At 42.9% G+C, this 26,808-nt stretch overlaps 1 protein-coding gene across 5 annotated transcripts in view; it reads left to right on the forward strand.

The window, feature by feature from the left end:
• Positions 1–26,808, forward strand: part of LOC101575991 (UDP-glucuronosyltransferase 1-8) — a 200,441-nt gene that overhangs the window by 96,647 nt on the left and 76,986 nt on the right. The window contains exon 1 of one of the 5 annotated variants that reach the window (XM_023722284.1): positions 14,228–15,118. The exons of the other annotated variants lie outside the window; for them this stretch is intronic. Coding sequence (XP_023578052.1) covers positions 14,258–15,118 — 861 coding nt within the window. The 5' untranslated portion in view covers positions 14,228–14,257. Of the gene's footprint in view, positions 1–14,227; positions 15,119–26,808 lie in introns of those variants that run through there. 5 annotated transcript variants of the gene reach the window in all.

The raw sequence follows: 26,808 nt of genomic DNA on the forward strand, positions 1-26,808 counted from the left end.
GGGCCAGCTCAGCATATTAGTAATCCAGCCCGGTCCCTGTGTCTGCCTAAGCAGGTGCTTTAATCCGCTGAGCTATCTGGCCAGTCCTCAGTGTGCGTTTCTTGAGCAAACTGGATGAGAATGTGCAATTAGAAATTCATAGGAAGGAAAACAGATCCAGGTAATTGATTTTCCAAGGTGGGGAAAGTGTCGCTCTTCCAGTTTAGATAAAGAAGAGTTACACGAGAAGGGAAGAGGATAGCGAGGTTCCTGACCAGGACCATGTCGTGAACATTTTTTCCAGTGGGGAGGAAGGCAGACACCAAAGCAGCGGGCTAGAGCTGCTGCTTGTAGGGTCCTGCTGAGCGGGTCCCACACAGTCTTGGCCTCCAGTGGACATTGGTCTCCTGCCAGTGTCTCAGTGTGATGTGCTAGGGGGTCCATGTGGGGTCCTCTACAGCGGACTCAGGGCTCATCTGTGCACCAGAGCAAATGCCCTTGTTTGTCCAACTCTGAAAATCCAGTCAGTCCTTCTGTGGAGGATGAATATTCATACCCATACTCAGCACCTTTGTTACAGCATTGTGTCAGTTCTTTCTCTTTCTCTTTGTCTGTCTCTCTCTCTTTCTTTTTTTTTTTTTTTTTTTCCTTTTCCTTGGAACAATCTTCTCACGCTCAGCAACCCTCATCTAGGATCTGTCAAAACTGATAGCTTTGTTAACTTTCACCTGTTAGGAGTAGGCAGAGTCCTTAAAGTTCTGAGACCTCTGAGTGACCTCACTGTGCCAGGCTCTGTGCCTACTACTGAGCTCTTCAGTGACTATCTTTTAACAAATTTGCATAGCTTCAGGAACAAATCCAGTGGTGTTTTCCAGCTGGCACAACAGCTATCTCAGGTTTTTTACTCCTTTTTTTTTTTTTTTTTTTGGCAGAACCAGGGATTGAATTCAGGTCCTTGCACTTGCCATGGAAGTGCTTATCCTACTGAGCCATCTCCCCGGCTCCAAACTTTTTTTTCTTTTTGACAGAACCAGGGATTGAACTCAGGCCATTGTGCTTGTCAGGGAAGCACTTCTTCTACTGAGCCTTCTCCCCAGCCTCCATACTCCTTCTTTTCATCTGGAGAATGAAGACTTCACCCAAATGATTGAGAAAGTAATTCCCAGAAAGTTCCCAGGTCACTATATTAATTGGTGTGAGTTCCTTAGCTAGTGAATAAGTCAACTTGCTTTTTAGAAGCCCTGGTATTCAGTCTTGTGGGTAACACTTCTTGAACAGTTGTGTACAAGAAGCATCTTCCCAGGGACCTCAGTGACTGTCCCTGAGACATGATATGAACAGATCCTGGGTCCCTCTGAACAATACTGACCCTCACGTTTTTGCTATGTGCTGTCTGCCTGCCCTTCCTTTCCAAGTGGACAGCACTTTGAGGGGCCAAAGTGGTCATTTCCTGGTCTCAAGTACTCCTAGTTCCTTGACAGTGTGCTCATCTCTCAGCAATGCTCTGTAAGCAATGAAGAACTTGCTGTATTGTAACCTAGGCCTGCTGCCTGCTTTCTTTCATGTCATGCAGTCTTCGGAGATGGAAATGGGGATAGGCACGTTGTGATGAGCTGTCCTAACAGATGAAGTTCTGAAAGGACATTTGTGCCTGGCTTAAATTGTAGGAACAGAAATGTCTTTTTTTAAAATGTGTATTGTGCCCCCTACAATCCATATTTCAAGTGACAGTGGCTTTAACTACCCTACATTATACATGTCCCTGCATGGCAGTAGGAGTTTGGTAAAGTCTTAGAACACTTTTTCAGATTTACATCACTGATCATAGTGCTTTGTACAGCACCAGGTTGGGACAGATTATGTTCCCAATACACCATTAATTGTCTAGCTATCACTGAGCATTGAGGCAGATAGTTTGCCCTCAGCTTTCAGAGCGAGTATGGTGCTGCTAACCTTCCTTTAGGTCAGTGAGATGCTTTCCAGACTTCTGGCCTCCAAATTTTGGGCACAATACATGCACATTGATGTCTGTCAGCAAGTTGCTGGAAATTTATTTTAGCAAACATAGGAGACCATTTTTAGCCACTTTGCTAGCTTTACCTATTTCAATGAAATCTAGGCTAGAGGTTGTATTTCAACATTGTTTTAATCAATGCTTCCTATATTATCAGCATTTATATACATTAAGAGTATACCTTGAATTTAATTTCACACCACAGTATTATTAATATATTCTAAGCATTGCAGAAAGTTCTGTAAAATCTTGAATTTAAAAGATTCAGAGCAAACTACCTGATTCACATTTCAGATAAAATTGAAAAAAAATCTGAGTGTCCAGGTATTGTGGTGGACATTTTCTCCAGGTATTGCAGCACATGACATTGAAGAAAGATAAGCCCCCACAAAAGAGACCCACCAAAGAGATGATGTGTCATGGAACCAGAAAGCTGTGGGAGGCCTTGACTGACTGACATGCTCTGACTGTGGGTCAGGACTCCCAGAGTTGTCACTAAAGCCTGAAGATTACTTTGGGGCTATATACTTTTCACATTTCCATAGTAAGCACATTTCCTCGTTGTTCTGGAATATTACAGGTATGTGATACAATTGCCACAAGTTTATATTTCTCAGATACTGTTGACGATCATGGGGCCATGAGGTTTAACCTTTGCCCTATTCCCCAAGTTGTTTTAAGTATTTGATCCCATTTGATGGCCCTGGTTTTCTTGAAGTGGGTTTATGGTTAGCTACAGGGGAGGGATGAGGAAGTGAGTTGAACCTAAGTGACCTTCTCTTAGAATGGAGTCCCTGTGCCTAATCCCTGGCAATATAAGATAATTTTCATCTGCCTTGGGGTGAAGTTTGAAATCAGCCTCATACACATGGAGGCTTGCAATCATCTAAGGAAAAGCACAAATCACTTCACAGCGTCCCAATGGTAACAACATGAGCTGCTGCCAGGAGGAGTTTGCTAGTTCTTGGTTACACTTACAGGAAAGTAGAGGGGGCTTTGAGGGTCTAGAGAAATGTGCTCCTGCTTCTGGGCTCACCTGTAAACCCTCCTGCCTCGTCCTGGTGCGGGCTGTAAGGAGCCACCCAGTCTTCGCCCATGAGTTGTAGTGCCTTGTTGTGGCGTCCGCGTTCCCTGTGCTCAGCCACCACCCACAAGCTCGAGGAGCTCATTGATCGTGCCCCTGCCTCATCCGTGTCTGTGCCATAGCTCTCCGGTGTCTTCAGAACATTGCTGTTTTTTCTTTCTTTGTTTTGCTTTTAGAAAATTTTAATATTATTTCTTTAATAGTTTGCAACAATGTCTGGCCTTCCTATGGGAACACTAGCCAGATAAAAAGCAGAAAGTCAGCAGAACTTGGAGGTGCTTTTTTCTTTCTTCCCATGTCACAAGTCCTAGCTAGATGTGCTTGAGTTTTCCTCCATTGGCTGAAGCTGGAACACAATCAGGAGTGCTGTCACACCCAGACCTTGCTACATGCCCCCTCCTTGCTCTACTATGTCCCTGAGAGCACATACCAGCTCCCCAGCGGAGTCCAGGGGCAGAGTCTGCTGACTCCGCACATGTGCCCGTGTGAGGTTGGGTGGCAAACACATGGCACAGGCTCACTCTGATGAGGGCACCATGTACCCAGGTGTGCTGCACATCAGGATGCACTGCAGGGACAGCTGTGCAGGCAGGGAGAATGTCAAGGCTTCAGTGGAAGCAGTGGGGTCCTGCACCAGGAAGGACTGATGTTCCAGTGGCTGGAATCAGACACAGCCACCTGCCCTGGTGACAAGGACAGCAGCAGCCACTTCAGCAGCCACTGGCTTCACAGCTGTCTGATCCGGCCATCCTCATGCTTCATGGATGGCACACAGGACAAGTGTGACCTCCACCTGCAGACTCGGGTCGCCAAGAGAGGCTTCTCCATGGCCAACATTGGAGGACACAGCGGGACAGAATGCTGGACATCGGAGGTGCCTACTCACAGCTCCCGGGGTGTGTAGGTCTGCAGGGAAATACCATCTGCTCATCACGCTTGGGAGGAGCTTCCCTAGCAGAGCGTGACCCCTAGAGCTGGGAATGCTCTGGCCCTCTCATACTCCCCTCGTGAGGGGCTCCGTGTCTGCAGCTGGAGCACAGGGCCCCACAGGCTCCATAGCCCTTGGTGCCCTGGAGAACCCCCGGGTGTGCAGACAGGGGTCTGGCAGAGATCTTGGAGAAAGCCTGAGCCCACACCTCCATATGCACCAAGACGGATCCCGCCCTAGTCTCTAAGCACCTTGTAGAAAAGTTCTGCCTTGTGTATTGAGAACAGAAATTCCTATGGGGCCAGACTGGTGGCTAACTCTGGCTCCTGTGAGCCCAACATGGACAGCCCATTCCAGCAGAATGGTCTCTGAACAGAGTGAGTATCGTTGCTTGGGCTGTTGTTGGGTGCATGATTTAGGTAGGTGTGAGTCTTCTTCCCTTTAGGATATTGTACAAAACATCATCTGTCTTTTTGTTTTGTTTTGTTTTGTTTGTTCTTGCAGTAGTGAGGATTGTACCCAGGACTTTGCATTTACCTACAGGCCAAACTCTTGTCTTCTTGACACACAGTTTCACTAACTTGCTGAGTGGCCCAGACTGCGTTCATACATGAGATCCTCCTGCCTCAGCCTCTCAGTGCTGGAACTACAGGCGTGTGGCAGCACACCCAGTTTCATTATGGCATTTGCACACATGCATATAACATGCTTCGATTATGTCTGTCTTCTCTATTGTGCTTGCCTACCTTTGCCCTCCCACACCCTTAACTTTTTCACCCAGTAGTATTCTCTTTTCAATTTTCATCTCATAGAGCCCCCAGATATTACATATGAGAGGAAACATTGAGTAGCTGTCTTTCTTAATCTAATTTGTTTCATCTAATTTGCTCACCAATTCCACCCTCTTTTTCTTGCAATTGTCATGATGTTTCAGCTTTATGGTTTAAAAAACCATTTATGAATATTTGCCATTTTTTCATTGTTCATGCAATGATAAGATCTAGTCTCTTTCCATAACTTGAGTAATGTAAATAATGTCATGATAAACATGGGTATGCAAATATCTCTACAGTGTTTGGCTTTCATTCCTTAGATATGTACTCCAGAGTGATATACATGGTTAATGTAGAAGTTTCGGGCTTAGTATTTTGGGCTGACAGCAGGAACTTCCATAGTGGTTGACTTAGTTACTTTTCATGTTGATTAGACAAAATACTCAACACCCAAAGTTGAAGATGAAAAACATTCTTTAGCTCAAAGTTTGTAGAGGCTTCCGTCCATAATGGACTGGCTCCAAGGCAGGGTCGTGTGGCAGACAGGCTCTGAATGGGAGAAACAGCTCATGGCAGGCAGAAGGTAGCAAAGCAAGCAAGAGACAAAAAAAAAATCCTTCTGCCTTTTGTATTTTACCCTGGCTACTGAGATTAGATTCGTACTAAACCAATATGTGCACTGATTTAGCATTCACCCACAATTTATTCTAGGACTGTAATCCTAGCATCACACCAGGAATCAGCCACACGTTACAGTTTCTACCACCTCTGGAAAAGCCTTCACTATGACTGAATAGGGTTTCAGGATTTTCCTCCAGTTCTGTGAGGAACATCATTCATGTTTGGCCATCTAGACAAAGCCCTGACAGTGGCAAAAGTTATTTACATTCCCATGATCAGTACATAGGGACCTTTCCCTTGTATTCTCACCAGCATTTCTTTGGTTTTCTATTCTTCAGCATTGTACATTCTGGCTGAAGTGAGATAGTTTCAGTTTAGCATTGATGAGCATCTCCCTGAGAGCTATGTTTTTCATATATTTACTTATATTATTTCTTTTGCAAAGTATGTTTTATCCTATTTTAAATTTTGCTGTATACGTTAGTTCTCCTCTTGATGTTAAAATTTCTCTGTTCTTTATATATCGTAGCTATTAGTCCTCTGTTAGAACAACAGCGAGAAAAGAGCTCCTGCATTCTATGGTTTCTCTTGTCTTCTGATTATTTTGTTTCCATGCAGAGGCTTTTTAATTTGATGCAATCACGTTTGTGAATTCTTGCTATTAATTGTGTTTTGGGCATTGTAGTCAGAGAATCGTTCTGTGCAACACTAACTTGAATTCTTTCCTTTGATTGACTCTACTAGATTCAAGATTTCATATTTTACATTAAGATCCTTGATCTATTTTGTGTTAATTTTTGCATAATTAAGAGATATAGTTATAAGCTCTTATAATTAGATGTCCTGATTTGCCAATAACCCTTGTTGAACTCACTGTTTTTTGTCTTACTGTATGTTTTTGGCATCTTTGCTGGGAATCAGATGGCTATAAATGTATGGTGTTATTTCTTGGTCTTTGTTCTTCATGTCAGTAGTATACTGATATTATTTCAATGTGTGTAGCAGATGTTGAAGTCACGTATTGTGATACCTGAGCCTTGTCTTTATGCTCAGGATTTCTTTGCCTCTACAAGGTCTTTTTTGCTTCTATGCAAATTTTTGGATTGTTTTGTTCCAGTTCTGTGAGGAACATCATTCATGTTTGTACCAGTGAGGCTTCTTCTAGTGGATTAGATACAACACAAGAAGTGCAAATGCATGTGGGATGACAAGGTCAGCTTCTGGGTCAGCTACAGGCTGAGGAGGTTGTACACAGGGCATCTGCGCCCCAGAGACTGAGGGTCCAGTCCAGTGGCAGGAGCTTTCTTCAGTGCTCCGGGCAAGTCAGTGTTGCAAGGCCGACGAGTCTGCAATGGAAGGCCACCGAGTCTGCACTAGAAGCCAGGAGAGGACATCCAAGCAGACTGCGAAGACCAGAGGCCTTCTGAGGAAAGGGAGGGTCCCATCCTTTCTGAGTTCCCTTTTATATCCTTTACGTGATGAGTCACTCTAGGGTGGGACCTCCACCCCTAGGATGGTGCCTTCAAACCCTAAGGTGTGGAATTGTGGAGCCCATTTAGTTAAGCTTTTAACTTCTTAAGATGACAGGAAGGATCAACCACTACAATGTTTTAATGAAGAGCACATTAAATTGCCAGATGATTAAAAAAAATTCATCAAGGGGCTGACCAGATAGCTCTGCGAACTAAAACGCTATTTAGGCATATCGCAGAAAACGGGGTTCCATCCCCGGCGTGCCTTGGAAGCCCTGGTATGTGGTACACGCCTATAATCACAGCACATGGGAGTCTAAATCAGGAGAATTGGTAGGAGTCCAATCTACATAGTGAGACCCTTTACACCCTTTACTAAATACACTAAAAAAATAAATAAATTGCTAGATAAATTTTGATAGTATGGTTATTTTACAATATTAATTTTCCCCATCAAGGAACATGGAAATTCTTTCCATTTTTCAACTGTGTTCTTCAACTTATTTGGTAGTACTATGTGATTTTCAGTTAGATATCTTTCACCTTCCAGTGAGGTATTTTATATTTTGAAAATATTGCAGGTGACTATTTTACTTATATTCTGCTCAGCATGTTTATTGCTAATATACAGTAAACTATCCATTTTTACATGTTGATTTTGTGTCACCTCACTTTGCTACAGTTCTCAGTATTAAGAGACACTTGGTGGATTCCTTAGGCTCTCTTCAGTGAAGAATTCCTGTGATGTCAGACAATTACTCCTCGTCCAATTGTATCGCTCTTACTTCTTTATGTTCTCCGATTCTTTTGAAGTTGCCATTACTATATAGAATTAAAGTTCTCAAAGGGAACACCCATGTCTCATTCTAAGTATAAAGAGATATTATTCGTGTTTTCCCACTTAATATGATTTGGTATCAGTGTCATGCGTAACCTATTATGTTGATGTATTCTCCTTTGCACCTAATATTTCCTGGGTTTTTCCTCATAAAAGGAAGTTTGATTTTATGAAAAACTTTTTCTGGGGCCGGTCAAATAGCTCAATAGATTAAAGCCCCTGCAAGCAGGCGCAGGGGCTGGAGGTTCAATCCCCCACCCTCCAAGCCTGCCCCACCCCAAGGGTGTGCTAAGGCATCCACTGAGAATGGGCGTGGTGGTACCCACCTGTAATCCCAGCTCTTCGGAGGCTGTAAATGGGCTGAACACTACCAGTCCAATCTAGTAGTGAGACCCTGAATACCCTGTAGACCTTTCACTAAAATGAAAAAAAAAAAAACCTTTGTCTGTATGTATTGATCATGTAATTTTATCCACAAGCCTGCTTATGTACTGTTATGCTAATTGCATTCTGTATTCTGGGGCAGCCTGGCTGGAATCAAATCTAATTGATTTTGGTGAATGATCTTTAACGTGCGATGTTGGATTCAACTTGCCAGTATTTTGTGGAGGAAATTTGCACATATAGTCCTCATGGACATTTGTCTATAATCATCTTTTCTGTTCTATTCTTATCTGCTTTTGGTAGCAGATAATACTGGCTACATAAAATGCACTTGAAAGCTTATCTTGTTTTCCTTCTCTAAGGAGTTTGTGGGGAGCATTGGTATTAGTGCTTCTGTAAAATTCAGCACAGTTGAGCACTGAATCCATTCCACTGGGCCTTTCTTTGTTGAGAGGTTTCATTATTTCTTCCATCACATTCCTGATGATTGATGTAGTTTTTAAATATCCTCTTAGTTCAGTTTTGGTAGATCACTTATGTCTAGAGACTTGTCCATTTCTTTTAGATAATGTAACTTGCTGGCATGTGCATTTTCAAAATATTTCCCGATCCTCCGGATTTCACTAATATGTGCTTTAATATTTGCTTTTTGTCTCCTATTTAATTCATTAGGGTCTTTCTTTATTTCCTTTTAATAAATTGGCTAGTATCTATTATATTTGTGTCTCTCTTCAAAGAACTAATCCTTTGCTTCATTGATTTTTGCATTCCGTTAGGTTTTTTTTAAATGTATTTTGTACATGGTCTGCAGGGTCTCACTACACAGATAGGACTCGTACTGATCCTTCCTGTTTTTCAGCCTTCTGAGCATGAGATTAAAGGCACAGGCCACCATGTCCAGTCTCATTCTCCATTTCAGTGCCTGCTGGGCTTGGGCCTGCATGGCAAGTTGGGGATCGAACCCCTGCATCTGCCTAAGCAGAAGGTTTAATCTTCTGAGCTATCTGGCCATCACCTCTGTTAGTTTTTGTCTATGAATTTCACCTCTGGTCTTCATTCTATATTTCCTTCTACTGATTTTGTTTTTGATTTGTTCTTGATTTTGTAAAGGCTTGAAATGGTTTCTTCTTAGGTTTTTGAAATCGCTGTGTTTTTGTATTGTATGCCCTTGTATCTGTCACTTTTATGACCTTTTTCAGTGTCATTCAGCTTCTGATTGATTGTATTTCCTTATTATTCAGTTGATTCTAATAATTTCCCAGTTTTTCATGCTGATTTCTTGAAAGAGTGACAGCATTTTCAAAGCTTTACTGCTTAATCTCTGTCTTCGTAAAATTTCTGCAGTGTCTCTCATTTTCTAATGTCATTCCATTATGGTCTGCTTACAAAGAAGCAAGAAGTTATTTAAATTATTTGTGTTTATTATTTTATGTATTTTGGGGAAATCTGCATGAGCTAATGAAAACAATGGAGTGTGTGTGTGTGTGTGTGTGTGTGTGCATGCGCGTCTGTGTGTATGTGCTTATTATTGGGATATGAGGTAACTGTTATCTCTTAGTTATTCTGCACTTATCAGGTCTGAATCTCCCAAATCAGTGGATAGGAAATGAAAAAAAAAAAAAAAAAAAGCCAAAAGAAAAAAAAAAAGCCAAAAAACTCAGACAAATCGTGTAATTTGAGGACTCTGAGAGGATCAAAATTCTCTCACAGAACTCAAGTTTTTGTGAGGGCTAATACCCAGACCTTCTCTTGGAAGCATGTATTCATTTAGTTATCTGCACAAGAGAGAATACTCAAGAAAGGCAGAACCACTCAAGGACTTCTCCAAGTCAGGAATTATGTTAATTTAGGAGAGCTGTGTTAACCACAGGAAGGTCTCCACCTAGGCGTGAAAGGCCTGAGGCCTCAGCCTTTATCCAGTGGAGGTTGGAGTCAAGTGTCCTTGGCTGTGACTTTGTCTTGTCCTGTGAGGCTTCATGGCTTCACCATCCAAACAGGCCTGAGGCAGGACCTGGGACTCACGGAGATTCACTTACCAGGAGTCTATCACCCGTCTTCAGAGAAAGAGCCGAGGCCTTGGCCAGACTCACAGGTAAACTTGGAAAGTCCTTTGGCCAATGTACATCCTATTCAGGGCTGCTTCTTGTGGTCTCTTATCACTGGAGATTCGACCTAGAATCTTCATTTTGATCTATATGCTTGTCCTTTTCTATTTTTCCTTTTCTGATACAGTCTTTCTGAGTCCTTAAATTTCCCAGGTGGATGCAAATATGGGAACTTCCCACACAAAATCCCAAAAATTTTTATTCTGTAGCATTGAGTTAGAAAACACTGTAAATATCTCCATGTCCACTTGACCTATAGAGTAATTTTAACTCTGATATTTGTTGATGTTTTGCGGGGAGCATGGAGGATACCTGAATGGGTGAATGGCATAATGAGGGCATTAAGTATTATTACTGTGCTAGTATCTCCCTCTGTCTCTTTCTCGTACTCTACTGTCCATGAAACTACATGTCTCTGTATTCTTTGCTTAAATAATCACAACTGTTATATCTTCATGGCTTGCTCACTTTAACAATTTGTATAGACCTTTTTGGCACCTTTGAACTCATTTTTGTTGAAGTCTATTCTCTTGGGCAAGTGTACAGCTACTGCTGTCTGGTTTCAGAATCCATTTGACTAGAATAATATCTTCATCCTCTCAGCTGCATTCTTTGGTGTATTTGCCAGCAGAGGAATTTATTTTAGACAATGAAGCATTGCATCTTATTGCTCAACCTCACAGAGAGGTCTGTGTCTTTTAATAGGAAGAGCAAGGACATTTATATCAGAGTAATTATAGCAGGTAGGTTCTGGTTCATGTCACATTGTTGTTTTTCATTGGTTGTATTAATTCAGCAACATTCTAGTGAGATTAGTTTGGGGCTGGATAAAGCTAGGTTTGTTGATCTAAGGTGGACATGTAGCTCAGGAACAGAGTGCCGACTGAGCATGCTCCCAGCACAGGCCTCAAACTCAAGAGGCACTCAATCTAACACAAGGGGCAGGAGCAATCATGACATAAAACCTAATTCAGTCTTTAAATGTGGTAATATTTCCTAGCTCTTCTCCTTTCCCTCTCTTGATTAGTTAGTCCTTGAGATCCTGCTTTCCTTTTACTTGTATTATATCTTTCTATTTGTATTTCTTCTTTTGGGTTCTTATACTAGGGAGACTATACCATATTTACACATGTGTGTCTGGTTTATTTCACTTATGAGTATATGTTCGAGTGGCATCCACTTCAGTATAAAAAGCTTCAAGTGTATCATTCTTAATAGCATTTTAAGGTCAATTAAGACTCAGGACATATGAGAACTTGTACTGTAACGTCATGTAACTCGGTAGTGTCCCAAATTTTCTGATCAAGGAGATAATGGGGCCAACGGGGAAAGTGAACGATGATGTAGAGTGTACCTAAGGAGAGTCACATGGAGAGAAAACATTCTCTCAGGCTTTCACAGAGAGCACATTGGCCAAGCAATGGCCATGACTCATCCACATGGCTGACACTGACAAAGGATCTACAATCTGAGGTACAGGGTCTCAGGATAAATCCTGAGGGTATTTGACTGATCTTATCAGATCCAAAAGCTATAACTCTTGTTGCATAGGTCCTGCTTTACCTTGGTCTTAACCATCCAGAAGAAAAGTATAAAAATGAAATATAAGAAATAAAGCCATGCTGTTATGTTGAGCTGTAGGGGACTCAGGTCAATAATTTCTGACATTGCCAGTTAAGTGGAAGACCCAATACTATTATGGGTTACTGGACTCTTTTAGAATCTTTTGCTGAGTTTACACACCTATAATATTCAAATAATGGAACTTAACAAAAAAAGGGTATACAGATGAATGTCCATTTTGTATCTGTGTATTCAAAGTTGTTGGGATAGATATATAGTTGCATTCTCTTAATGAATAGAGGGATTTGTTCTAATGGTGTTTGTAAATAGGATATCAAGTCTGCATCTTGGACAGCAATTAACCACCAAAAAGAATGTATGCAGTATGTTAATTATTGAAACTGTCCTACCGATTTGATTTGAAACTGTCTCATTGCTATTTGTTTATCAATAAAATTATGGCAAAAAAAGATGAATCTTAAAAAAAAATCCTAGAGCAACATTTCTCAATAAATAAATGTGGTAATAACCTACTGGGTAACTACATGTATCAGTAACCATGTAAACCAGATGAACAAAAACAGTATTAAGTATTTGAAAATCATACCATTTAATGAACGGAGGAATTTTTAAGTATAAAAGTGTAAAAAAAAAGTGTCAAAATACATAAAGGAGAAAAATAACAACAACAAAGAGAAGGAAAAGATCAAATAAAAGATTTAAAAATGGATGAAAGGTAAGGAAAGTTTCTTAAATGGAGACAATAAAGGGAAAAGAGACAAGGGGGTAAAAAAAAGATCAAACTAAAGATTTAGAAAGGGAGATGAGAGACGAAGAAAAACTAAACATTAAATTAAAAAGGAAAGACAAGAAAGGAAGAGAAAAAACAAAGAGGAAAATTCTCTTTGAGGGCCCTCTTAGGGCAGAGCTAATGCCAGGCGCTGCCTTCTGGTAGAGTGTGACTACACGGGGCACCCTCAGGGTAAGCAATCCTCAGGGAAGCCAGGGGGGCAGCTGAAGCTCCGCCTCCTCTGGCCACCTCCAGCCCTGCTGTTGTGAAACTTCCTGCCCATCAGTGACCTGCAAGTTCACGTCCATAGCGTTCCTGCAGTGTTCTCCCAAGATGACAGTCTTCAGTGGAAAGTGACTTTCTTTTCCTTAAGCACCTCTGACCAACTTTGGGGTACGCAGAGCTCGAAGTTCAGAAAGAGCTCCCAAGTGCACAGGTGCTAGATCAGGGCATGACCAATCAGAGGGGATGTTCATGGTGGTTCAGAGATCGGAAAAAGACTTTGACTCCTAAGTAGTAGAGATCAGGCCTTCTCCATGTGGCCTTCAAGTACTATAACACAATTACATGTTGTATGGTGGAAAACAAGTTCCGTGGTGGCCCTGACCAGGGCAGAATCTCAGTCCACTCTGCACTCTAGACTGCCTGTGTTCTCTGGATTCCCCCTCCCTTTTATTTGCTCCTATGCCTTTGTCCTCTGCTGTGGAGGCAGATGGTTCATCCTAGAGCAACATTTCTCAATCTCTTCTGCTCTGCAAAGCTTCTGGGCTTTACTTTTCCATGTTTGTTCACAGTGAAAGCATTTTTGTTCCCAGCCGGACCACCTCAAAGAGTGAGGAGTTCTCTAGCAGGTGTGAGTGTGTGCGCTCTGAAAGTTACTCATCACAGGCCTGTACAATGACCATTCTGGAATCTTCATGTATTAAGATCCTCAGATGTACTTTATAAAACTATGCCCCAAGCACATAGGACTTACTTCACCCAGCGAGGCAGGCAGTCCTCTAAACTGTGCATGTCATCCTAGGAAACATGTACCATGGCTAGATGAGCAGATCATTGAGGACCCGTCAGCAGCACCCAATCATATCTCATGTTCAGGGCCATCCAGCTCTTCTCAATCTTAGAGCTCTTCCATGTACTTCTGGCATTTAAATAGTGAGCTTGGCAGGGGTGTCCTGCTGCACAAAGTGAACTAGATCAGATGACCAGCAGCCACCTTGGCGTTCGGTGCAAGTTGACTCGACGACATCCTGGGATCCCTGCTATATTCCATGTTGCTGATGAGAGGGAGGAAAGATGGAAAGTTCCTGGCTAGGGTCACTGCTCGGGCTGAAGGAACATTGGGAACCAAGGTATGGCTCATTCCTCAGAGGTCTGTGACAGCCTTGCAGCAAGTGGGTGACAGAATAGAAGATTAAATGGGACAGGTGCATTCTTTGGGCATTCAGAAGAAAACCAGGTGAACTCGATTGTCTCCCTCAGAGAGATTAAGAGGTCAGAGGAGTTGTGCCAGAAAAGAAGTGATAAGGTAGAACTCTCTCTGGCTGGAGATATAAGAGGAGGACGGTAATCTTCAATGATTAACATAGGAAGGTCACCCATCTTCCAATCACAGGCCATTTTCTCATGATAAAAGGGTGAACATGAAGAAGCCAAAGCAGAAGCCTGGTCTGTGTGAAAGGCCAGAGTTGTCGGCTTCTGGAGACATGGCCACAGTGCTGTGGGTGCCACAGCAAGGGCTGGTGAGGCTGCTGCTTGTGGTGTGTGTCATGCCGTGGGCTGAGGGTTGGAAAGTGCTGGTGGTGCCCATGGAGGGCAGCCACTGGCTCAGCATGAGGGACCTGGTGAGAGAGCTCCACTCCCGAGGCCACCAGGCTGTGGTGCTGGCTCCAGAGGTCAGCTTGCACATCAAAGGAGAGGACTTCTTCACCCTGAATTCCTTTGCCTTTCCTTATACTCAGGAAGAATATAACAACTTTTTGGAGGAGGGCAAATCTGTCTTAGAAGCACAGAATTTTCTGGAGAGAATTTTCAAAGTTTTTACCCCTATGAAGAAGTTTTTTGAACTCTATGAGACTTCTTGTGTGCAGATGCTGCGTAACAGTACGCTGATCAGCCAACTGAATGCCAGTTCTTTCGATGTGGTGCTGACAGACCCAGTTTTTCCTTGTGGGGCAGTGCTGGCCCAGTATCTGCATATCCCTGCTGTGTTTTTCCTGCGGGGCATCCCTTGTGGCCTGGACTTCGAGGGCACACAGTGTCCGCATCCTTTGTCCTATGTTCCACAGTGGCTCACATCATACTCCGACCATATGACTTTCCTTCAGAGAGTCAAGAACATGCTCTATCCTGTGGGCTTGAGTTTGATTTGCCACATTGGTTTTTCTCCCTATGCACGCATCGCCTCTGAGCTGCTCCAGAGAGAGGTATCTGTGGTGGATCTTTTCAGCCATGCTTCCGTGTGGCTGATGAGATGGGACTTTGTGCTGGAATACCCCAGGCCCATCATGCCCAACATGGTCTTCATCGGGGGCATCAACTGCATGAGGAGGAAGCCGCTCTCTCAGGTCTGTATTGGTGCCTGTGTTCAATCAATCTTCCTGCACAAAAACTTTTACAAATTACTTTCAAGTGCTTAGTTATCACTCATCTTTCCAAACAGTGTAGTTCTCCTTTTCCTAAGTGGCCTTTGTGAGATGAACTATTTGCTGTCTCTGCAGTGGTTGTGTTTGTCTAAATGAGGTTGATGTGTGCAGCATGCTTGGAGAACTTAGAGAAGCAAGGCTGTGGGGCTGTAAAAGGACTGATGAACTTTGATGTGACTCCACCAGGATGACCCTGTGTCAGTCACTGTCTTTGTTTTGGGGTCATTTCCTTTATCTTCTACAAAGCAGTGGACCGGACCTGGAGTGTGATGTGAATCACCTGGCAGGAAGGTGTCTTGCAGATTTTTCAGTGAAAGACAAAGGAGTCAGCAAAGGGCAGTTGCTGAAGATCTCTTTTCACGGTGTTTTCTGGAAAGGCAGAGATGTATTATTTGAGATCTCAACCCTCAGTGGAAGCAGAGGAAATCGACCTTTCTGGCAGTCGGCATTGGGACCAGCTCAGTTAGATGCTCATAAGTGACATGTAAAGGTGGATGCTGTGATCAGTGCTTGTAGATGTTCCATGGATACTCCGGACTTGGGCATTTCCAATGTTTTAGGAGAAGCCTTCAGTGAACATGAACATTCCTCCTAATGATGGTTTCCATAATCCACATAAGTTTGCTCAAATGATATTTGGATGCTTAATGGCTTTAGTTTTCTATATAAAACAGCCAGACCCATGCATGCAGCTGTTTTTCTTATATAGTCCACTTTGATCTTTCAATGAATATTCTTTGCAGTTCAACTAGGTTTCCACTTTTATTACTGCTATTTATTGGCTGAGTCACCTGACACACCTTAGTTTTAACTTCAAGTAATTTTGTGGAAATTTGTTTTTAGAGTTCAAAAAAGTTTTAATTATCCCTAGTCTGGTAATTTTCTTTTATTCTCAGAATTCTGCCAGTTAATAAGATATCTGTCTTTCATTCTCTGTCTGTCTATCTATCAATCATGTTTCTCTATCATCTATCCGTGTTTTCTCCCTGCCCTGTGTTGAAGTCTCATCCTTTTACATTTCCTTTTCTCCTTGCTTTCTCACTCCTGTGAACTTTGGAATCTGCTGAGTCACCTTCATCTCTGTGCATGCAGTGCTCTCGCTCACCTCTGCAGAGCTCCCAACTCCTGGTTCCATTCCTAGCACTCTGTGGTGACCCAAAACTTACTCTGGTGAAGCGGGACAGTCTTCCCATCTTGAGGCCTTATGGCATGTGTCTGAAAAGTCCTATTCCATGTGGTGAAACATATTAACAGGCTTCATTGAGGATGATGTGGACTCCTGTGTCTGCCACTATTTTGCTTTTCCAGGGATTAATCCTGAAAGTCATTAAACTGAGATCTAATGCAAGACCTGCAGGTTTTCTCTGTGATGCAGAGGAGTTTGTTCTAATATCTTGAAGAACTCCTGTCATCTGTGAATTCCTGTTCTCTGAGAGCATCTGGACAACATGAATAACTGTCACCTCGCTCTAGCTTTCTTAGCTTCCTCTTGCATCCTGGGAAGAGCGTATTTTTATTATGGATTTTATTTTCAGCAGTATTCTTTTTCTGTATATATATTTATCCTTTCATTGTTCATTTGAAAATAAAAAAACAATTATCTTTGCTGCTTTATGTCCCTCCTGCGTGCCCCCACTGTTCTCACAAGGAATTTTTCTGCAGAATTCTTGAAGGTACAGAACTCCTCTGGACTTTGCAAACTAGCGATCAGCACCTGTGGGCCCGTGGGCTGCACGCTGCGCTGATCTCCTCATATGATTGAAGTGTTCTAAAAACTTCGCTGTCACTGGTGTGGATACTCCAAGTTGAACGCTCGATCTGATTTACATAAGTTCTCACACTATGAAGGAGGAAAATGAAAAACAGCACCAAGGAGTTCTGTCTTAGAGAGCTCCCCCTTCTGGGAGCTTAGTGTTGAGTATTTTAAAATGGAGAGTAACTAGGCATGGTCCAGAGACCACGAAGGACTTTGTGCAGTGCAGTCGCACTGAGCCCCTAGTGACAGAAGTTACCTTGATGGGTGGAAAAGCGAGGACTTGGAAGCAGTTTTTGCATTCCTTCTTTTTCTTTTTCTTTATATACTTAGTACCGGGTCTACAAGGTCTCACTGCACAGATCGGGCTCACAGTGATCCTCCTGTTTTCAGCTTCCCAATTGCTGGGATTACATGGTTCCATCACCTTGGCCAATTTCTGTGGCCATCTCAGTGTGCCCCAGTGGCAGGGCCAGCACTGCTCACTGGGGATCAAACCCTGTTCTCTATGCCTGCCTAAGCAGGCACTTTAATCCACTGAGCTATCTGGCCAGCCTTCAATTTGCATTTCCTGAGCAAATTGGATGAGCACGTGCGGTTAGAGCATCATAGAAAGCAAAACAGATCTAGGTAATTGATTTTCTATGGTGGAGAAAATGTCCCTCTTCCAGTTTAGATAAAGAAGAGTAACAGGACAATTCAAGATGATAGTGTGATTTTCTTTCTTTCTTTCTTTCTTTCTTTCTTTCTTTCTTTCTTTCTTTCTTCTTTCTTTCTTTCTTTCTTTCTTTCTTTCTTTCTTTCTTTCTTTCTTTCTTTTTCTTCTTTTATGCTACAGGGTCTTACTATGCAGCTTGGACTGTTAGTGATCTTCCTGTTTTCAACCTCCCCAGAGCTGGGAATATAGGGGTCCCCACCATGCCTGTTCATGGTTGGTCTGTGCGCCACGTGGGCGGGGCAGGGTGACATTGAGGACCTGGGATTTTACCCTGGTCCCTGCACTTGCCAAAGCAGGCATTTAGTCCTCTGAGCTATTTCAGCCACCCTAATAGAGTGATTCTTGAAACCTGGAGCATGTCATGAAAATGTTTTCCAGTGGAGAGGTAAGAAAACACCAAAGCAGCTGGGGTGGAGCCGCTGAGTTTAGGGACCTGCTGACAGAGCCTCAGACACTCTTGATCTCCTGTAGACATTGTTCTCCTTTTGTGTCTCAGTGGAAAGTTCTTGGGATCTGTGCATGGGTCCTGTACAGTGGAGTCAGGGCTCATTTGTGCTCCTGAGCAAATGCCCCAGTATGTCCAACTCTAAACATCCACTCAGCCCTTCTGTGGAGGATGAGTTTTCATGCCCTTACCCAGTGCATTTCTTATATAGCATTGTGTCAATTCTCTGTCTTTTTCTGTCTCTATCTCTGTGTCTCTGTCTCTATCTCTATCTCTCTCTGAGCTTTGGTTTGTTTATCTTTGCCTTGGAGCAAACTTCTAAAGTGCAGCAGCAATCATCTAGGACCTATCAAAAATTATAGCTTTGTTAGCTATCTGTTAAGAGTGGGCAGAGTGGTTAAAGTTCTGAGACCTCTGCGTGGCCTCACCATGCCAGGCCTCTTGCCAACCAATGAGCTCTTCACTGAATATCTTTTAACCAGCTTCATAGCTGCAAGCACAAATCCAGTGGTGATTTCCAGCAGGCACAGCTGCCACCTCAAGGTTTCTACTCCCTCTCATCACTTGAAAATGCAGACTCTGCTCACATGGTTGTGGAACACAACAGCTCCCAGAAAAGTTCCCAGTGACTGTCTGCATTGCTGTGAGTTCCTCAGCCCGTGAGCACGTGAGCTCCCTTTAGAAGCCCTGGTATTCAGTCTTGAGGTACCACTTCTTGTACAATTCATATACAGCAAGTACCTGCCCAGGGACCTCAGCGACTGTCCCTGTGACATAATATGAACAGATCCTGGGTGCAGTAGGACAATGCTGACCCTCACATTTCTGCTCTGTGCTGTCGTCATGCGATTTCTTTCCAGGCAGTTAGGACTTTGAGGGGACAAAGCACTCCTAGTTTGTTGACAATATGTTCAGTGCTCGGAACGCTCTGTAAGCAATGAAGAGCTTGCTGTAGTGTAACCTAGGCCTGTGGCCTGCTTTCTTTCACGTCCTGCAATCCTCAGAGATGGCAACAGGGATAGGCACATTGTGATGAGCTATCCTAACAGACCCAGCTCCAGAAGGGCCTTCATGTGGGGCTTACATTATAGGAATGGGAAGGCACTTTTTCAAATGTATATAGTGCTTCATCCAATCCATATATCTGTGACAGTGGCTTTTGCCATGCTACTTTGATACATGTCCCAGCATGACAAGTGGGAGTTTTGTGCACTCTTAGGAGAATAAGTTTTCAGATTTTCACCACTGATCATAGCACTGTGTATAGCACCAGGTTAGTAAATCCATCTCTCTTTTTTTTTTTTGTATTGGAGATTGAACTCAGGATCTTGTGCTTGCCCAGTAGGTGCGTATGCAGCTGAGCTATTGCAGCATGACCCCAGCATGGGGCAGGACAGAGTGTGGTCTTTATATGCCTCTGACCCTCTAGGTATCCCTGAGCTGTTGAGGTAAATATTTTGCCCTCAGGGGCAATGAGATAGCTCAGTGGACTAAAGCTCCTGCTTAGGCCAGCTCAGGTAAATGCCTAGTAGTTGGACCCCTGGCACCACATGCAGGGTGAGCCCTAACCCTATGCTGGGCGGAGTCAGCCACACAGTCCAAGTCCAGTGGTACATGCCTGGAATCCCAAGCCTGGGGAAGCTGAAAACCAGACAATCACTGTGAGTCTCAGCAATGTAGTGACACCATGTTACAACCAAATATATTTTTTTAAAAAAAGAAGGAAAGTTGTTCTCAGCTTTCAGAGCAAGTACGGTGCTGTTAATCTTCCTTCAGGAAAGTGAAATGCTCTGCAGATTCTTGGCCTCGAAAATTGGGATGTAGTAAATGCACATTGACTTACATCACCAAGTTGGTGGACAGCTATTTTAGCAACCATAGGCAACCACTTGTAGCCACCTTGCTAGCTTTACCTATTTTAATGGAGTCTAGGTTAGAGGTTGTATTTCAACATTGCCTTAATCAATGCTTCCTATATCATCAGTGTTTTTGAACAGTAAGCGTATACCTTTAATTTAATTTAACCAGATATTAAATTAACATATTCTTAGCATTGACCACAGTTGGGTAATATCCTGAAGGTAAATGATTCAGAGCAAGCTACCTGGTTCACATTTCATATACAATTGAATAAATATGTGATTCCAGGTGTTGTGGTGGCTGTTTTCTCCAAGTGTAGCAGCACATGACATTGAAGAAAGCTATGCCCCCACCATAGACCGAGTGTCACAAACCAGAAAACTGAGGGAGGCATTGACTGCCTGACATGCCTTGGCTGTGGGTCAGGAATCCCAGAGTTGTTGCTAAAGCCTGAACTTTACTTTGAGGTTATACATTTCTTAGGTGTCCATAGTAAGCCTATTTCCTCGTTCTGGAATATTACAAGGATGTCACACCATTGCCACAAGGTTTACATTTCTCAGATACTGTTGACCATCTGCGTATCATGGGGCCATGAGGCTTAACCTTGGCCCTATTCCCCAAGTTGTTTTAAGTATTTGATCTCCATTGATGACCCTGGTTTTCTCTAAGTGTGTTTATGGTTAGCTACAGAGGAGGGGTGAGGGAGTGGGCTGAAGCTAAGTGGCCTTCCCTTAGAATGGAATCCCTGTTGCCTCATTACTGGCACCATCACATAATCCTCATCTGTTTTGGGATGAAGTTTGAAAACAGGAACATGCATGCAGATGTAGGCCGTCACTTATGGACGAGCACAAAGCCCTTCACAGGGTCCCAACTGTTAACAACCTGAGCTGCCGCTAGTCAGAGTTTGCAAGCTCTTGGTTACACTTAATGCAAAGTAGAGGGAGATTTGAGGGTCTAGAGAAATGTGCTTCTGCTGCTAGGGCTCACCCTGAAACTCTCCTGCTTCGTCCTGGTGTGGGCTGTGAGGGGGAAGCCAGTCTTTGCCCGTGAGTTGTAGGGCTTTGTCATGGTGTCAACATTTCATCTGCTCTGCCACCATCCACAAGCACGAGGAGCTCACTGATAGGGCCCCTGCCTTGTTCATGGCTGTGCCATGGCTCTCTGGTGTCTTTAGAACACTGTTTTCTTTGTGTGTGTTTTTTTTCTTTGCCTTTAGAAAATTTTAATATTATTTATTTAACAGTTTGCACCAATGGCTGGCCTTCCTACACAAACGCTGGCCAGATAAAAAGCAGAAAGTCAGGAGAACTATGAGGCATGTTTTTCTTTCTTCCCATGTCACAAGTCCTAGCTAGATGCGCTTGAGTTTCCCTCCAGTGGCTGAAGCTGAAACACAATCAGGAGTGCTGTCATGCCCAGCCTCGCCACATGCCTCCTCCTCGCTCTACTATGTCCCAGAGTCTCTGACTGAGCAGAGCACCCACCAGCTCCCCAGTGGAGTCCTGGGGCACACTATGCTGACTCATAGTGATACTGATACTGGGTGGCAAACACATGGCACAGGCTCACGCTGATGAGGGCATCATGTACCCAGGTGTGCTGCACATCAGGATGCACTGCTGCGGCAGCTGTGCAGGCAGGGAGAATGCCGAGGCCTCGGTAGAAGCAGTGGGGTCCTGCACTAGGAAAGGCTGATGTTCCATTGGCTGGAATCAGACATAGCCACCTGCCCTGGTGACAGGGACAGTAGCAGCCACTTCAGCAGCCACTGGCTTCACAGCTGTCTGATCCAGCCATCCTCATGCTTCATGGGTGGCACACAGGACAAGTGTGACCTCCACCTGCAGACTTGGGTCCCCAAGGGAGGCTTCTCCATGGCCAACATTGGAGAACACAGCGGGACAGAATGCTGGACATCGGAGGTGCCTGCTCACAGCTCCCGGGGCATGTAGGTCAGCAGGGAAATACCATCTGCTCATCACGCTTGGGAGGGGCTTCCCTAGCAGAGCGTGACCCCTAGAGCTGGGAATGCTCTGGCCCTCACACCTTCCCCTCGTGAGGGGCTTCGTGTCTGCAGCTGGAGCACAGGGCCCCACAGGCTCCATAGTCCTTGGTGCCCTGGAGAACCCCGGGTGTGCAGACAGGGGTCTGGCAGAGATCTTGGAGAAAGCCTGAGCCCACACCTCCATGGGTGCCAAGACGGATGCCCGCCCTGGTCTCTAAGCACCTTGTAGAAAAGTTCTGCCTTGTGTATTGAGAACAGAAATTCCTATGGGGCCAGACTGGTGGCTAACTCTGGCTCCTGTGAGCCCAACATGGACAGCCCATTCCAGCAGAATGGTCTCCGAACAGAGTGAGTATCGTTGCTTGGGCTGTTGTTGGGTGCATGATTTAGGTAGGTGTGACAGTTTTTCCCTTTAGGATACTGTACAAAACATCAATGTCTTTTGTATTGTTTTGTTTTGTTCTGCCAGTACTGGAGATTGTACCCTGAAACTTTGCATTTAGCTACAGGCCAAACCCCTTGTCTTCTTCTCACGTAGTTTCACTAACTTGCTCAGTGGCCCAGACTGGGTTCATACTTGAGATCCTCCTGCCTCAGCCTCTCAGTGCTGGAACTACAGGCATGTGCCCACACACCCATTTCATTATGGCATTTGTATGAATACATATAACATGTTTCGATTGTGCCTGTCTTCTCTATTACTCTTTCTTACCTTTACCCTCCCACACCCTTAACTTTTTCCCCCAGTAGTATTCTCTCTTCACCTTTCATCTCACTGAGTTCCCCAGATGTTTCCTATGAGTGTAAATGAATCTGTTTCTTTCTGGATCTGTATTGTTTCTTCTAAGATGATCACTTTGTCTATTCATATTTTTTTTTGCGACTGACATGATTTTTCAGCTATATGTTTTAATAAACCCTTTATAGATATTTACCATTTTTTCATGATTCATGCAATAAGATCTGGTCTCTTTCCATAACTTCAGTAATGTTAGTAAGATCATGACAAACATGGGTGTGCAAATATCTCTACAGTGTTTGGCTTTCATTCCTTAGATATGTATCCAAGAGTGATATATCTGGCAATGTAGAAGTCTCAGTTTTAGTGATTTGGGCTGTCAGCAGGGACTTCCATGCTGTCTTCTAATAGTGGCTGGCTTAGTTACTTTTCTTGTTGCTGACAAAATATTTGCCACCCAAAGTTAAAGAGGAAGAGGGTTATTTAGCTCAAAGTTTCTAGAGGTTTCAGTCCATAATGGGCTGGCTCCAAGGCAGTGTGATGTGGTGGACAGGCTCTGAAGGGGAGAAACAGCTCATGACAGGCAGAAGGTAGCAAAGCAAGCAAGAGACAAAAAAAATACCTCCTTCTGTCCTTTGTATTGCATCCTGGCTACTGAGATTAGATTCGTGCTAAGCCAATATGTGCACTGATTTAGCATTCACCCACACTTTATTCTAGGACCCTCATCCTGGCATCACACCTGGAATCAGCCACACACTGTGGTTTCAACCGCCTGTTGGAAAGCCCTCACTATCACTGCATGGGGGTTTGGGGAGCTCTCTAGCAGAAGCCCTGATGGTGGCAAAAGTTATTTACATCCCCATGAACAGTACATAAGGGACCTTTCCCTTGTATCCTCACCAGCATTCCTTTAGTTTTCTTTTCTTAAGTATTGTACATTCTGCCTGGAGTGAGATGGAGTTTTAATTTAGTGTTAATGGGCGTCTCCCTGAGAACTATGTTTTTCATATGTTTACTTGTATTATTTCTTTTGAGAGGTATGTGTTTTATCCTGTTTTCAATTTTGCTGTATGCATTAGTTCTCCTCTTGATGTTAAAATTTCTTAGTTCTTGTATATCGTAGCTATTACTCCTCTGTTAGAACAACAGCAAGAAAAGAGCTTCTGCATTCTATGGGCTCTGTTGTGTTCGGATTATTTTGTTTTCTATGCAGAGGCTTTTTAATTTGATGTAATCACATTTGTGAATTCTTGTTGTTAATTGTGTTATGGGCATTGTAATCAGAAAATTGTATGTTTTTGGCATCTCTGTTAGTAATCAAATAGCCTTAAATGTATGGTGTTATTTCTTGGTCCTTATTCTCCATGTCAGTAGTATGCTGTTTTTCTTTCAGCGTGTGTAGCATATTTTGAAGTTACGTATTGTCATACCTCACCCATGTCATTTTGTTCAGGATTTCTTTTTCTATACAGATTGTCTTTGTTTCCACATGAATTTTAAGTTTTTTTTCCAGTAATTGCGAGGAGCATCATTCATATTTTAGCACTCAAGTTTTACTAGCGGATGAGATACAACACAAGATGTGCAAATGTGTAAGGAATTACATGGTTGTCTTACAATGGCCAGCTACAGAGTGTGATTAGGAAGCCTCTAGAGGGCGTCTGCACCCCAGAGACTGAGGGTGCAGTCCAACAGCAGGTGCTCTCTGCGGTGCTCCAAGGCCGTCAGTATTGCAAGGCCCATCAGTCTGCAATGGAAGGCCGCCGAGTCTGCACTAGAAGCCAGGAGAGGACATCCAAGCAGACTGCGAATACCAGAAGCTTTCTGAGGAAAGGGAGGGCCCCATCCTTTCTGAATTCCCTTTTATATCCTTTAAGTGATGAGTCACTCTAGAGTGGGACCTCCACCCCCAGGATGGTGCCTTCAAACCCTAGGGTGCAGAATTGTGGAGCTGACTTAGATAAGCTTCTAAATTCTTAAGATGACATGATGGATCAATCATTACAATGTTTTAATGAAAATCACATTAAATTGCTAGATGATTTTTTTAAAAAAATCAAGTAGCTGGCCAGATAGCTCATCGGACTAAAAAACTTGTTTAGGCAGATTGCAGGGACTGGGCTTTCATCCCTGGCTTGCTATGCCAGCCCCATCCCCATGGTCCCCTGAGATGGTGCCTGAGACTGGGCATGGTGGTACTTCCCTGTAATCCCAGTCATTGGAAGGCTGAAAACAGGAGGATAACCATGAATCTGAGCTATATAGTGTGAGCCTGTAGACCTTGTATTAAATACATTTAAATAAATAAATTGCCACTTAAAGTTTCTTTTTGTTAGTTTTACATTTTATTTTTAAACTTTTTTATTCATTTTAATGAGAAAATAAAACAGTAATGAGACAGTTTCAAAACAGGTTAGTCAGACAGTTTCAATAATTAATACATTGTATATGGTTGTCATCATAGTGGTTATTCAGAAGACAAAATGGAGACATGATATCTTGTCTAAATAATATTAGTACAAACATTTCTTCTCATTGAACCAAGAGAAAGTTGTATATCTATCCTATTTTGTATATACATATATTTTTTCATTACAAAATGGTCCTTTATTTATATCCCCCTTTTTTGTTTTGTTTTGTCCGAGATGGGTGTTCCAATGTTGTTAGAGGAGCTGCTTTTGAATAACTCTTTAATGGATCTTTTCATATTTGGTGTCAGTTCAAATTTGTACGTACTTGAATTCAACAAAATAATCCAATATAGTCCAATAGTCCAAAGTAGTAGTGAGTTATTAGCAGAACTGGAAATTGTCAGAAGTTGTTGACTTGAGCCTTTTACAGCTCAGCATATTAATATGACTTTACTTTGTGTACCTCATGGTTATACTTTTCTGCTGGATGGTTAAGACCAAGTTAAAGCAAAACCTATATAACTAAAAATATAACTTTTGTATCTGACAAAGTCAGTCAAGTCCCCTCAGGATTTACCCTGAAACCATGTACAGCACCTTGTAGAGTTTTTTTCAGTGTCAGCCATCTGGGTGAGCCACAGCCATTGTCTGACCAATTTGTTCTCTGTGAAAACCTGAGAGATTTTTTTTCTCTCTAGGTGACCCTCCGTACGCCCACTGTACATTGCCGATCACTTTCCTCTGTGGTCCCATAATCTCCTTGATCAGAAAATTGGGGACACTACTAAGTTGCATGATGTCACAGCACAGATGTCACTCTCTTATGTCCTGAGTCCTCACTGACCTTGAAGGGCTGGGACCAAAATGTTGGCAATCCTTGTAGCCCCTCTATTTCTCTAATTTTTGGTCTGCAAACTTTAGTTGTTATCCATCCAGAAGAAAAGTTTAATAATATCATTACTCTGTACAGTGGTAGTTGGGCCCACCATCACCTTCTGTCTGAATATCGAACACGTTGGACATAATGTGGAAATGCTATTTTCCAGTGACGATGGATATTCCAAACTTTAAATCTCTACAGAATGTGAAAAAACAATTACACATTTTTACGTAGAAATTTAGAAATCAAACCATATGCAACACTGCAGCAGGACAATCCTATGACACTTTTTATCTTGTCTCTTGTTTCCTTTTATTACTTTTTTTCTTTTTAGTTTTTTTTAAAAAACATTTACTTTAAAAGAGTATAGCAATAGTTAATATGATATTACAAGCAGTACACATTTAGAAGACCAAAATGATAGATATTCCAACCATGGTTTTAGTATTACACAATGCTATCCTCAGTGTAGTTGCTTAGTTCACAGATATCAGCGGTAAGTTTCGATAGTATGACCATTTCACAAAGTGAGGTTTATCCTTAAGTATTTTATTTTTTGAAAATATTGCACATGGGTCTATGGCCAAACCAACTTGAACATGTCCAATCTCGTCTAATCTCAGAAGCTAAGCAAGGTCAGGCCTGGTTAGTACTTAGATGGGACAAAGTTATACGTGGGACTGTTTTGCTGATATTCTGCTCAGCATGTTTATTGTAAATACACAGTAAGCAACCTAGTTTTACATGTTCATTTTGTGTCATCTCACTTTGCAAAACTTATCAGTAATAAGA

Source organism: Octodon degus, unplaced genomic scaffold (assembly GCF_000260255.1).
Source record: "Octodon degus isolate 3935 unplaced genomic scaffold, OctDeg1.0 scaffold00089, whole genome shotgun sequence".
In the NCBI taxonomy this organism is placed as follows: Eukaryota; Metazoa; Chordata; class Mammalia; order Rodentia; family Octodontidae; genus Octodon; species Octodon degus.